This window comes from Maniola hyperantus, chromosome 20 (genome assembly GCF_902806685.2).
Source record: "Maniola hyperantus chromosome 20, iAphHyp1.2, whole genome shotgun sequence".
Classification (NCBI taxonomy): Eukaryota; Metazoa; Arthropoda; class Insecta; order Lepidoptera; family Nymphalidae; genus Maniola; species Maniola hyperantus.
Genome location: NC_048555.1, coordinates 55,840 through 69,010, shown reverse-complemented (window position 1 = coordinate 69,010; position 13,171 = coordinate 55,840). Strand labels below are relative to the sequence as shown.

At 45.5% G+C, this 13,171-nt stretch overlaps 1 protein-coding gene across 2 annotated transcripts; it reads right to left on the bottom strand.

The window, feature by feature from the left end:
- Positions 1-364: 364 nt before the first annotated feature.
- On the bottom strand, positions 365-12,948 carry LOC117991940 (limbic system-associated membrane protein-like). 2 transcript variants are annotated; one of them, XM_069505620.1, is made up of 7 exons: positions 12,770-12,948; positions 4,139-4,227; positions 3,362-3,639; positions 2,985-3,062; positions 2,382-2,465; positions 1,725-1,859; positions 365-1,656 (listed from the first exon to the last, which is right to left on the bottom strand). In XM_069505620.1, the coding sequence occupies exons 2-7, from the start codon at positions 4,197-4,199 to the stop codon at positions 1,435-1,437; spliced, it is 858 nt and encodes a 285-aa protein (XP_069361721.1). In that variant the 5' UTR covers positions 4,200-4,227; positions 12,770-12,948; the 3' UTR covers positions 365-1,434. The 2 variants fall into 2 exon arrangements, with proteins under 2 accessions (XP_069361721.1, XP_069361722.1); XM_069505621.1 differs by lacking the exon at positions 12,770-12,948 and adding an exon at positions 5,080-5,824.
- Positions 12,949-13,171: the final 223 nt, after the last annotated feature.

Sequence of the window (13,171 nt, the reverse complement as noted above, 5' to 3'; positions counted from 1 at the left end):
GAGCGGAGAGTCACTCACTGCCTTCGGAGACGTAGACGTAGATGTGCGCGGGCTCGGTGTTGGCGGCGCGGCAGGAGTAGTTGCCGGAGTGCGTGGGCGCCGCGCCGCGGATGAGCAGCGCGGACTGAGTACGCGCCCCGGGCGCTGTGGCGACGACTGAGAGAAGAGCAACAGAGAGGAGCGGAGAGTCACTCACTGCCTTCGGAGACGTAGACGTAGATGTGCGCGGGCTCGGTGTTGGCGGCGCGGCAGGAGTAGTTGCCGGAGTGCGTGGGCGCCGCGCCGCGGATGAGCAGCGCGGACTGAGTACGCGCCCCGGGCGCTGTGGCGACGACTGAGAGAAGCGCAACAGAGAGGAGCGGAGAGTCACTCACTGCCTTCGGAGACGTAGACGTAGATGTGCGCGGGCTCGGTGTTGGCGGCGCGGCAGGAGTAGTTGCCGGAGTGCGTGGGCGCCGCGCCGCGGATGAGCAGCGCGGACTGAGTACGCGCCCCGGGCGCTGTGGCGACGACTGAGAGAAGAGCAACAGAGAGGAGCGGAGAGTCACTCACTGCCTTCGGAGACGTAGACGTAGATGTGCGCGGGCTCGGTGTTGGCGGCGCGGCAGGAGTAGTTGCCGGAGTGCGTGGGCGCCGCGCCGCGGATGAGCAGCGCGGACTGAGTACGCGCCCCGGGCGCTGTGGCGACGACTGAGAGAAGAGCAACAGAGAGGAGCGGAGAGTCACTCACTGCCTTCGGAGACGTAGACGTAGATGTGCGCGGGCTCGGTGTTGGCGGCGCGGCAGGAGTAGTTGCCGGAGTGCGTGGGCGCCGCGCCGCGGATGAGCAGCGCGGACTGAGTACGCGCCCCGGGCGCTGTGGCGACGACTGAGAGAAGAGCAACAGAGAGGAGCGGAGAGTCACTCACTGCCTTCGGAGACGTAGACGTAGATGTGCGCGGGCTCGGTGTTGGCGGCGCGGCAGGAGTAGTTGCCGGAGTGCGTGGGCGCCGCGCCGCGGATGAGCAGCGCGGACTGAGTACGCGCCCCGGGCGCTGTGGCGACGACTGAGAGAAGAGCAACAGAGAGGAGCGGAGAGTCACTCACTGCCTTCGGAGACGTAGACGTAGATGTGCGCGGGCTCGGTGTTGGCGGCGCGGCAGGAGTAGTTGCCGGAGTGCGTGGGCGCCGCGCCGCGGATGAGCAGCGCGGACTGAGTACGCGCCCCGGGCGCTGTGGCGACGACTGAGAGAAGAGCAACAGAGAGGAGCGGAGAGTCACTCACTGCCTTCGGAGACGTAGACGTAGATGTGCGCGGGCTCGGTGTTGGCGGCGCGGCAGGAGTAGTTGCCGGAGTGCGTGGGCGCCGCGCCGCGGATGAGCAGCGCGGACTGAGTACGCGCCCCGGGCGCTGTGGCGACGACTGAGAGAAGAGCAACAGAGAGGAGCGGAGAGTCACTCACTGCCTTCGGAGACGTAGACGTAGATGTGCGCGGGCTCGGTGTTGGCGGCGCGGCAGGAGTAGTTGCCGGAGTGCGTGGGCGCCGCGCCGCGGATGAGCAGCGCGGACTGTGTACGCGCCCCGGGCGCTGTGGCGACGGACACGCCGCGCGCCGCGTCGTAGTTGATCATGCGCGCGTTGTGGTACCAGAACACGTACTGCGGCGGCACCGGACTCTGCGAAACACACCAGACATTCAGCAGCTCCCAGCTGGCAGCAGGCGGTCGTGGCTGTACAACGTTACCTTCTCTATGATGCAGACGAGGTTGATGGTGGAGCCCGCGTCCACGTGGTACTCGTCCGCGCCCAGGATGAAGGCCTCGGGCACCACGATGTGCAGGTGCAGCAGCCGCGACAGCGTGCCCGACGCCGTCGACACCTGGGGAGAGGGGAGTCTAGCTGTCCACACATCACACCAAGTATTCCAAACGGAAACCATGGAAAATTAAAATCGGTGATGCTGAATATTTGCCTTTAAATCAAGTATACTTAAGTCTATTTTACTCTGATGTCGTTATGTTTCGATATTCAAATTTTGTCAACGATAGTGAGATGTAAAATCTAATATTGCGCCAAAGTAATAAGCACACAAAACACATCTGACCATCAGGCGACCATCATTGCCACGTCATCAAAATTTATATTCAGTACATTGCGGTATTATCCATCCAACATCTGACCATCAAAAAGAGTTATTAATTACCTATTTTGAATAAATCATTTGACTTTGACTTTGACTTTATCTGGTAGTATATCCACGTAAAAATGACCATTATCTAAGATACATAAAAATAGTAGCTAAGGTCAGAATTACTGAAAGCCTATAGTCATGTATTTAAACTTAAGTCAGTAAGTAATGCTCCAACTGGATATGAGAGAATTAAGTAAAACTGGAAAGTACCTGACATTCGTAAGTGCCGTTGTCTCGTTTCTGCACATACTTAATTTGTAAAATCCAGTCGTCCGACCCCTCACTGTGGAGTACCTTGAAAACAAATAACAAGTTTTGACCTACATACAAATTAATGAGTAAATACGTGTGACACCACTGTAGGCCTCACAATACAGCTCAGAGTCACTCAGCGGACGACTGAGTTTCTCTATGCAATCAAATCAGAAATGACAAGATCCGTAGAGCAGAGTAACTGACTTAGCTCAACGGGTTGCGAAGCTGAGGGGCAATGGGCAGGGCACATAGTTCGGAAAACTGATAGACGTTGGGATCCCATACTGATGATGATGATGATGATGATATACAAATAATTTATTAGCAGATGTCCGCGATTTTCTTCACGTGGATTTAAAAGGGTGTAAAAATCCCGTGCTTTTTTTGATTTTCCGGGATAAAAAGTAGCCTTCAGGTCTTTAACTATACCCATGCAAAAGTCACGTCGATCCGTTGCTCCGGTGTGACGTGATTGAAGGACAAACCTACAGACAAACACTTTCGCATTTATAATATGGGTAGGAATAACAAAGAGATAATAACGTAAACAGGTAATACCTGGAACCGCTCATCGTTGGTGTACAGGAACACTCCGGAGCTGATGATGTGCCAGTCGCGTCTGCGGACCCACGACACCTGCAGGGTCACACTCAGTTACAAACATATACAGATAAGTGCTTCCCTCTCCACATTTTTCTACTTATTGTTTTAATTTTTCCTGCATAAAATTTTACATTAAAAAGTTTTTCTTCAATAGCCTCTTGAATATATTAGAAAAAAATAACGTTTCGTGAAAATGTTATGTTTTTTTACTTGGATGAAGTTGTACAACTGCCACACTACACTAATACAGATCGTCTGCATCATGCACCACGCTGGCAGGAGACAAGTGCTCAGCAGTGGGTCGGTGAGGGTTGGGTTGACGATGTACTCACTCCGCGCTCCCCGAGGTTCCTCACAGGACAGTGCAGGAAGGCGACGCCCCCGAGCTGCACCAGGATGTCCTCCTCCGTGTTGTTGATGGTGGGCTCCCTGCGCAGCGCCTCCAGCGAGGAGTACCACAGGTCGCGCCAGGCGGGCACGCCGGCGGCTTCGGCCTCGGCTTGCGCCGCCGCGTCGATCTCGGCCTGCGTCATCTCGGTGTGGGAGTGGTCGGGCGCGGCGGGGACGACTTCTACAGCGGCCGCCTCGCCCGCCGAGCGCCGCGCCCGCTCTGTGGAACCATGGCCTTACTAGGTGACCTTCAACATGGAGTTGTTCAAGGGTATCAACAAATTCTCGGAAAGTTGGCAACGCATTGGCGGTTCCCTTGGCGCTACACATCTAGAAATGCCGACAATAATATAATAGAAGAAGAAGTGAATCGGGAAGATATCCCGATTCACTGACAAACAAACAAACAAACAATGTTGCCAGTGAATGGAGATATGTTTCGATCGCTTTACTGACTGCGGACAATGTGCTTGACACTGTCACGGACTTGAAGAGCCTGTAGTTTGGCAAAGTCACAGAAAACGAAACCAACCAGCTTATAGTAGACTGATTGCAGCTATGAGTATTAATCAAAGTAGAAACAAAATATGGAGAAATATGGGTGTTTTTTCGAGTAAAAGGCAAGCGTGTTCCATCTTAGGCTGCATCACCACTTGCCACCAGGTCTGATTGCAGCCAAGCGCTAGTCTGTAAATTAAAAAAAGTAGGATTGTACTGACCTGCAGTGCCAGCGGAGGCCAGCAGGGCGGCGTGCAGCACCAGGGCGAGCGCGGCCGCCATGTGCCGCTACTGGCGCGTGATGCGGCACCTGCAGCAACACACGCCAGCTGTAGTGCGGCACGAGCGACAGCATTCAGCAAGCTCGGGAATTGCTCTATCAGATCATGATCAACCGACAGACGTCCACTGTAGGGACATCCACAATCCACATGCCGTCCAGCGACTCTCGCAGACTCATTTGTCCACCTAGGTCCTAGTGGGCAGTTCTAATTATTTTCCAGCTATTTATATTATGCAAGGTCGCCATTCTAGCGCCTTGGGAGTCTAACGTGTATCGGTTTTTCAAACTATGTGGCTGACGCGATTGCCGATAGTTCCAATAGTTTTAAGTAATGTTGTGCGCTGTGGCTGATTGTGTTTTACACAATCTCTCACTTAACTAAATTGATAGCTCTAAATCTAGTGCTATCCTTAGCCACTGAGGACATTATGTTCTAGGCAAGCGCGCTCCTGTGTTCCTTCGTTCCTTCGCAAATGTGTTCCACGTTTATCGCATGTGGCGCAGTCTCACGATCCTCGCCGCAGCCAATCGCTCGTTACTATAAAGGTCATGGCTCATTAGAGCCATCCAGCACCCAACCTGCACCGCTTCGCCTCATGCGGTTAGTATCACTACACATATCACTACCCATATTATAAATACGAAAGTGTGTTTGTTTGTTGGTTTGTTGGTATTTCCTTCAATCACGTCGCAACGGAGCAACGGATTGACGAGATTTTTTGTATGGGTATAATTAAAGACCTGGAGAGTGGCATAGGCTACTTTTTATCAAAGAGTCAAAGAGTTCCCACTGGATGTTTAAAAACCTAAATCCACGTGAACGAAGTCGCGGGCATCAGCTAGTTCTGTATATATGAACTTCTATGGACATTCGCTCACTACATCAACTCCGTAGCGTCAGTGGATCGCCTCGCTCGCAAGCTGTCTACGCGGGGACGGCGAGCCTGCTCGCTGCTCGTCTTGCGTTGCCTGCTCCTCGTCTTCGCCACGGGTTGCCTGCACGGGTCCAGAGTGGACTGCTTGCGAGATTCGCGCTAGAGATATTCGAGACCTAGTGCCACGCGACGTTTACTCACTCGTTGATGACGAGGTTCACTAGTGACAACGCGGCGTCCACCCATGGACCACCTGTCGATGACGATGAGGTAGTGCTGGTGGGGTGCCGAGTGGTTCTAGTGAGTTATGACGTTAAACTTCCACGCAACCTTTGACTTACGCCCTTGTTTAACTTCTAAACGCCCCCCTAATAGGCACATAAATTACTTGTTCCCCGAACTTTTCACTTTGACTCCGATATGAGTTAAACTTAGCAAATGTTGTTTAGACAGCGTTTTTACGACTTGCCAACTCCTAAGTAATTACATCATTTCCTAATCAAGTTAGCACTGAATAAGCTGATACACGCGTCTTCGTCCGCGTGGGCTTAAGTTTTCCCTTGGATTTCCCGTGGAAACTCTTTGGATTTTCTGGGATTAAAAGTTGCTTTTGTCACTCTCTAGGTTTTTAGCTATATCCACGTAAAAATCACTCTATCTGTTCGCTGCTCCGTTGTGGCATAATTAAAGGACAAATAAAATTCAACCCTCAAAAGCTCAAAGGTTAAAGGCACTCCTTTAAAGGAAATCCGAAAGGTCGGCGTTCAAACGTCAGTCGTTACACTATAATGGTATAATCTGCTCTTAGCACAAGCTTTACGCTTAGTTGGAGGGGAAAGGCGAATGTTAGTCATAGACAGAATAAGACAGAATTTTGACACTGTGGGGAAACCACAGAAATCTGAAATTACAACTCTTATTTCTATGGGAAGCAAATGTTCTTGCGGATAACACTGCTTGTTGTTGCACTTTTTAACTGAATTGTCGAACCTTTTCTTTTTAGTGTAATATTTACAGGGTTCATGTATGTATAGTCCGCGACAGGTTGAGATGGCAATCGGGGTATAAGGCGGGGGGCGGGACGCCTCGCACTCCCGCACGTCGCGCGTCTCGTCGGACGCCGCGCTCTGCGGGTGCTGTGCGGGTGTGCGGAGCATCCCCTTCCCGATTCCACCATAATTTCTAAGCCTGAACAGATTTGGATGTATGGGGTATCGTTAGAATCGTTATCACGCCGAGTGACATTGAATATAATTTTTTGAGAAAAAATCATTATGACAGTTATTTTTAGCGTACAATGGCAGGAGAGTCATGCTTTTTAATTATGACTGTTTAGAAAGTTGGTTAAAACTGTTAAAAAAGTAACATAAAATCTCTAAACTTCACACCAAAAAGACGTGTAAGTACCTACTTAGTAATCTCATATCTTATTTCATTAACTTTTTAATTTTTCAGAAGGGATAAAATGTTTTTATGAGAGTGCTATAGTCGATGTACTGTGGGCGTCGATAAGTCAGACTTAGCTCCACTATAAACATAATCTAGTGTGTCTAGACTGTTTATATCGTAGCTGTAGTAGGGGTGGTCGTGATAAGGTCTCACTGGTGGTCTCTTGGGGGGGGGGGGGGGGGGGGTCTGTTATTTATAAAGGGTTATATTTTAAAGGTTTAGAGCCATCTCATGTCTAGCTTAACTCTAAAATAAACTATGTAGACAAATCTCAATCGATGGCAGTTTATATTGAATATAGAGGATGAATTACTCATTTAACGAATAGTTTTTACATAATAGTTAGTTGACAAGAGATTTCTGATCATTCATAAAACATCGATATTGTAATTTAACGAATTAAACTTGCTTGTTTTTATATTTTTATAGTGTTAATCTATATATGTATATAAAAGGAAAAGGTGACTGACTGACTGACTGACTGACTGACTAATCTATCAACGCACAGCTCAAACTACTGGACGGATCGGGCTGAAATTTGGCATGCAGATAGCTATATAAAATAGGGGTTTGAAGTTTTTGTAGTCCACGCGGACGAAGTCGTGAGCATAAGCTAGTCAAAATATATATAGAATAGGTCCCCGGCTAAGTTTGTTGTGGGCCTATTCTCAGACCAGCACGTTTGGAACCCTCGTAGCAGCGTTGACGTTAAACTATCTGTTATCACCGTTACCTACAGAGCAACCGCCGTGTTTCTTAAGGTTCTTCTCGGTAGGAAGGGCTTTCCGAAGCGAAGCAGTGGTCAATTCAGCGACGATATAAAAGCACTCATTAAAGTTAATTTGAATAAAATATATATTTCTATTGAAATTTCTCTAAAAAGTCATCAATTTAATTTTCATAAAGTTAACTATTCTGAGACACCATATTTTGAAAAATATAATGATTAGATTCCTATGTACTTAAGTTATTGTTACCAGTACATGTTGAAGGTCAAAGTTGCCATAACTTGTGCACTAACCTGCTTGGTGTAGTTAGTGTTGTACGAGGCAACACACAAAGTCGAGTGAAGTTCGTGTTTGTGGCTCGTTATAATTCCCCATAAACAGCTTATCAGTCCGCTAACGTAACGTTTACGACTCGTTACATATTTATGAGCTATTTCCATAATTGGGTAATAAGTACGTAACGTTGCCAATGAGTAGGTAACGTTGCCGAGACATGTACCCAATGGTCTAGGAGCCAGCGTGCGCCAGACCTTCCTTATTTTATAAACGCTGAAAGTTTCTCTGCGTATTGTCCCCAACACTGGGAGGAACGTTTGTTTGGAATTTTGGATGTTTGTATGGATTATGGTGGCTTTGGGAGATAACAGGTAATAAAGGTATAAAAATCTTACATCAAACTATAAAGTCATTTTTTTACATTTCTTTCAGAATGCTTAGTATTAGAAAACACACTTAGTATGATGGAAACCCCCTGAAAGACACTTTTAAAGTATTATAAATTATTAACGTTGAAAGGCAGGAGTTTTCACGACACTAAGTGTCTGGCAATGCATGACGTGATTCGTAATACTACTAAGAAGAAATAAATTAGACTTTACACTTTGATGTAAGATTTTAAATACCTTTATTACCTGTTATCTCCCAAAGTCACCATGATCCAAACAAACGTTCTTCACAGTGTTGGGGACAATGCGCAGAGAAACTTTCAGATTTTATAAAATAAGAAATGTCTGGCAGGCGCTGGCTCTCTCTCTATAAGTCCTTCTGCGTAAGATGCTATGACACATTATTCATGTAGGCTCAATCAATGTTGACGTACAAATCAAACGGAGAGTCTTTTGAGATGTGATTGTATTTTATCTTCACTTATTGTGACATAAAAAATCATAATAATAATATACTTATTTTTGTAGAAATCACACGAAGATTCTTTTGGGATATAACTTACCTATTATTATTTTCGTTTACGAAGTGACTAAATTCATTTCAACTGAGACCCTGTGAAAAAGGACGGTCGACTAAACACGTGAGTAAAGCGGGGTGTGAGACATAGTTTAAACGCTAAAAAAGACTAAATTTATGTTCTTATTTCTCTCAGTTTGTAAATAAAGTAAGAATAAACATCAAACACATAGGTATTAAATTGTACATTTCTCCTTCAATGTCACCATTTTTTTACAGACTGCTTTACTCAATTTGATGGATAGTGCGCGGTAAACTTATATCAACGACATCTATTGCACAGCATTTTAACTTAATTATAATACGGCAGTTTATTCTACTTCGATCCGGGTAAAATAATCTTGGTTAATGACTAATTAGTTACGAAAACACGAAGATCTTATTTCGTAGAGCTGGTTACGAAACATTGGTTACCAACGTGGACGGAACCATGTTATTTCGTGACGTCATAATGAAACGTTTAGATATTTAGTAACGGCCGTGTTCATTGTTGTGGGGGTCCAATGTGCCCCCCCACATTCCGGTGGCGGGTACAAGGAGGCCGTGCACGGAATGTGAAGCCAGGCCGCGGTATTTGTGTTGTCGGGAAATTATTATGTTGGGTGTGTTTATGTTTACACCGAAACTCTATTACTTAGTTTCACGCTCATTTATTAAAACTCGAGTATTTAAATTCTTGAAACACATTTGAAAACGGTAAGGAAATAGATCTATGTGCATTTATCTTTATCTATCTGGATAGCCTAGTGGTTATTAGACGTCCGCCTTCTTTTCGGGAGGTCGGGGGTTCGATCCCAGGCACGCACTACTAACTTTTCGGAGTTATGTTATGTGTTATATATCTTTATTACCTATTATCTCCCAAAGCCACCATGATCCAAACTTCAAAGTCCCTGATCGTTCCTCCGTGTACTGGGGACAATACGCAAAGTCCCTGATCGTTCCTCCGTGTACTGGGGACAATACGCAAAGTCCCTGATCGTTCCTCCGTGTACTGGGGACAATACGCAAAGAAACTTTCGGCTTTTATAAAATAACGAAGGTCTGGCACGCGCTGGCTCAATAAGGTTCACATGTTTAATATTCACAATAAACTATGGCGTAAACGTAACTCTCTCCCAAAGACTAATTCTTTTAGTTACGATTCTGTGGACGACCTCAACAACAGGCTGGTGGAAACGGTACAGTCGGTTAAGTCCAAGTCTTTTAAGACCAATCGTCCCAATAGAACCACAAAGTAAGCTTATGGAAGATAGCTAACCAATGGGACTACAGTATCCAGCAGACGGCCAGTGCGTGTTGCCACTTGCCAGTGATAACATAACATTATGGGTTCCAGATAGGGTGGCTAACTATGATAGTTTTTTACCCGGATTTTAGCTAGTTCTATTTATGTCTATCTAAATTATGAGAATTGAAAGATAATTCATGGTTAGCTATACATAATAAATGGCTAACTATGAGCCTCATCAGAAAGCTCACTCACTCAGCGGGTACTATGGGAAGAGCTATGATTGGCGTAAACGAGAAAGACGACCAGCAGAGTAACCGACATGGCTTATAGTTGCTTGGCTGAAGTGGCAATGGGCAGGGCAGATAGTTCGGGAAGCCGATAGAATTGGGGGCCTCAACGTGTTAAAATACTTTCCGTCACACCGGAAAATGCAGCGTTGGACGCGCAAATCACGAAAAAATATTTAACATTAAAAATTAGTCAGTTTTAAAGCACTTACAGTTTTTTAGCATTTAAACTACCGTGAGTGATTTCCATTCTAAATTTATTATTATTATTTATTATTATTATACCATAATGTGCACTGTCCTTACAGGGTAGTCCTAATGCGACAGTGCACTCTAATCTATCTTATACCTATTAACAATTATACTTAAAATTAAAAAATAAATTATTTACAACGATAATAAAATTATTAATCTATTACTTAACGGCTATCTTATGAATAACTTATAATCCACATTGCTATCCTTGTGAGCTCAGTCAGAGAGCAACAAAAAATATCTATTATTTCGGCTATTAAGTGTGCGGGTGCGGAGTGCGCGCGTCAGCGGCGCCTGCCTGAGCAAGTTGGTACGCCCGTACGGCACGGCCAGCAGCGGCGGCCGGCGTCTCCGCTCCACGTACCTCTCCGGGGCACACAGACTAACCTGCGCCAATATGTCTGCATCGCAAACCTTCCCTCTCAATATCTTGAAGATATATGTAACGAGCGCAAGTTCCCTCCTTACCCTCAGCTCGTTATATCCTACCATCCCTAGAACAAACAATGTTGGGTACATTAGAGGATAATATGGATATACCCCATACAGCCTCATATACAAGTACCTGACAAACTTGTTCTGTACCCTCTCCAACATCATACAATATTTGGTTTCATGAGGAGCCCAGATGACTGCATTACCTTCTAATTGGCTTCTTACAAGCGCATTGTATAAGGCAACGACAGCCTTCATATTACTAAAACCGCGAACCGTGCGAAGTATAAAGCCTAAATTTCGATATGCTTTTTTACAACATTTAATTATATGAGAACGAAACGTTAGCTCAGTGTTCAGACTAACCCCCAAGTCCCTTACCTCTACAACCCTCGACATTGGCATCCCGTTGATTTTATATTGATTTAGGATTGGAGCATGTGAACGAGAAAAACTGATGACTGCACACTTTGAGATATTGAACTGCAAGAGGTTATCCTCGCTCCATCTTACCACTCTGTCGATATCCCTCTGCAGCCTTGCACAGTCAGCCTTTTCGGTCACTCCTACAGAGAGCTTGAGGTCGTCCGCAAATAGCAAGCATTTTGCTTCCCTGACTACTCTCGGCAGATCATTTATCATTATGATAAACTGCAAAGGTCCCAAGTTGCTGCCCTGACTTACCCCGGATCTTGTGCAATACGGTTGGGACTTATGCCCTCTGTATTCGACATATTGTTGCCTGTCCCTCATGTAACTGGCAAAAAAATATAATAAATGTGGGGTGAACCCGACGCCTGCTAACTTTTTAAGCAAGACATCATTATCGACTAGATCGAAGGCTTTTCGAAAATCGAAGTAAGCAGCATCAGTCTGGCTCCCCCTGTCAACCGCTGGCACAACACTGGACATGTAGCTAAGGAGATTGCTAGTCGTGCTTCTTGCCGGGCGGAACCCATGCTGAGCGTCCGAGAGCTGCGCGCTTACCTGCTTGTATATGCTCTTGTGAATAGCCGACTCCAAAACTTTTGCAGGAGTCGACAACACGGCGAAATAATATCTGTCCCTTACAGTTTGATCAAAATCGATAAAGCTTTACTTGAAATGTTGTTCGCTGTATATGTATAACTAAGTTCTGCATATAATACAGTCAGTATTGTACTTGCTATTGCAAGTTACAAATTAATTAATTATAAAAAAAAATTATAAAAAAAATAAAAACCGACTTCGTTACACAAACACTAAAAATTGAAAAATAATTTAATTTATTACCGAATATATTATGTATACAAGAGTTAATATAGTTCCATAATAATACTTTTTGGTGCCGGTGCCAATTAGCTTTAGCTGCGCGAATCGTCTAGACTTCATATTTTTATGGGACTCCACAATGGCACCTCATTGGCACCGACCCCAAAAAATATTATTATGGAACTATATTAACTCTTGTATACATAATATATTCGGTAATAAATTAAATTATTTTTCAATTTTTAGTGTTTGTGTAACGAAGTCGGTTTTTATTTTTTTTGTAAAAAAATTTATTTCACAATTTTTAGTGGCCCCATGGAATTATGCTATGACTGGTTAAAAATCTACTGTTTACTAAGCTATTACACTGATCGCGAGCAATTTACTCTTATCCGTTGAGGAGTTCCAGTATCTATCTTCGAAGATGTTCATCAGATCTTCACCAAATTGAAATGGGACCAACTTTGAAGTATACCCTTTCAAACAAAAAAAGAATTTTCCAAATCGGTCCAGGCGTTTTCGAGTAATCGGGGAACATACATAAAAAAAAAAAAGATTCCGACGAATTGAGAACCTCCTCCTTTTTTTGAAGTCGGTTAAAAAGAAAAGTTACTTAAGTATTTAATCATTAATTTATTCATGACATGGATCTACGTAGTATCAAAAACTCAACTTGTACAGCCGTAAAACTAAAATGGCTGTAACAGACAGACGGACGGACAGGACAGCTGCAACGGGGTGATTCCGCAAGGGTTTTATTTTCACTTTTAATTACGGAGTAATGAAACCCTAAAAAAGTTGATTAATTATTACATGAATCCACGTAAAAGCAGCCGGTATCCAAGGTCACATGGCATCCGCGTCTGTCACCCCCAGGTCACCCCACACACGCCACCATCACTGCACGCTAACTCGGCACTCGCGGCGCGCGGCGCTCGTGTGTGTGGACTGTGGCGGCTTCACGGGCCCGAGATCCGACCAGCACGACGAGCGCGGCGCGACTGGCGACGACGTCCGAGTGCTGAAACTGAAGCTGTAGCCCAGGAGGTGGCGGACAGTTCTACGCTACGCTTTGCAAAGGGCACGCCATAAGACTGCCTGTCAAATAAAACAGTAAAGTAAAGCGGAGATGTAGGTTAGTCGACCACTCATATTATTGGGGCATATTTAAATGATTAATCTGTTTGGTCTGCTGAACGCATTTCCGCTCCGTAC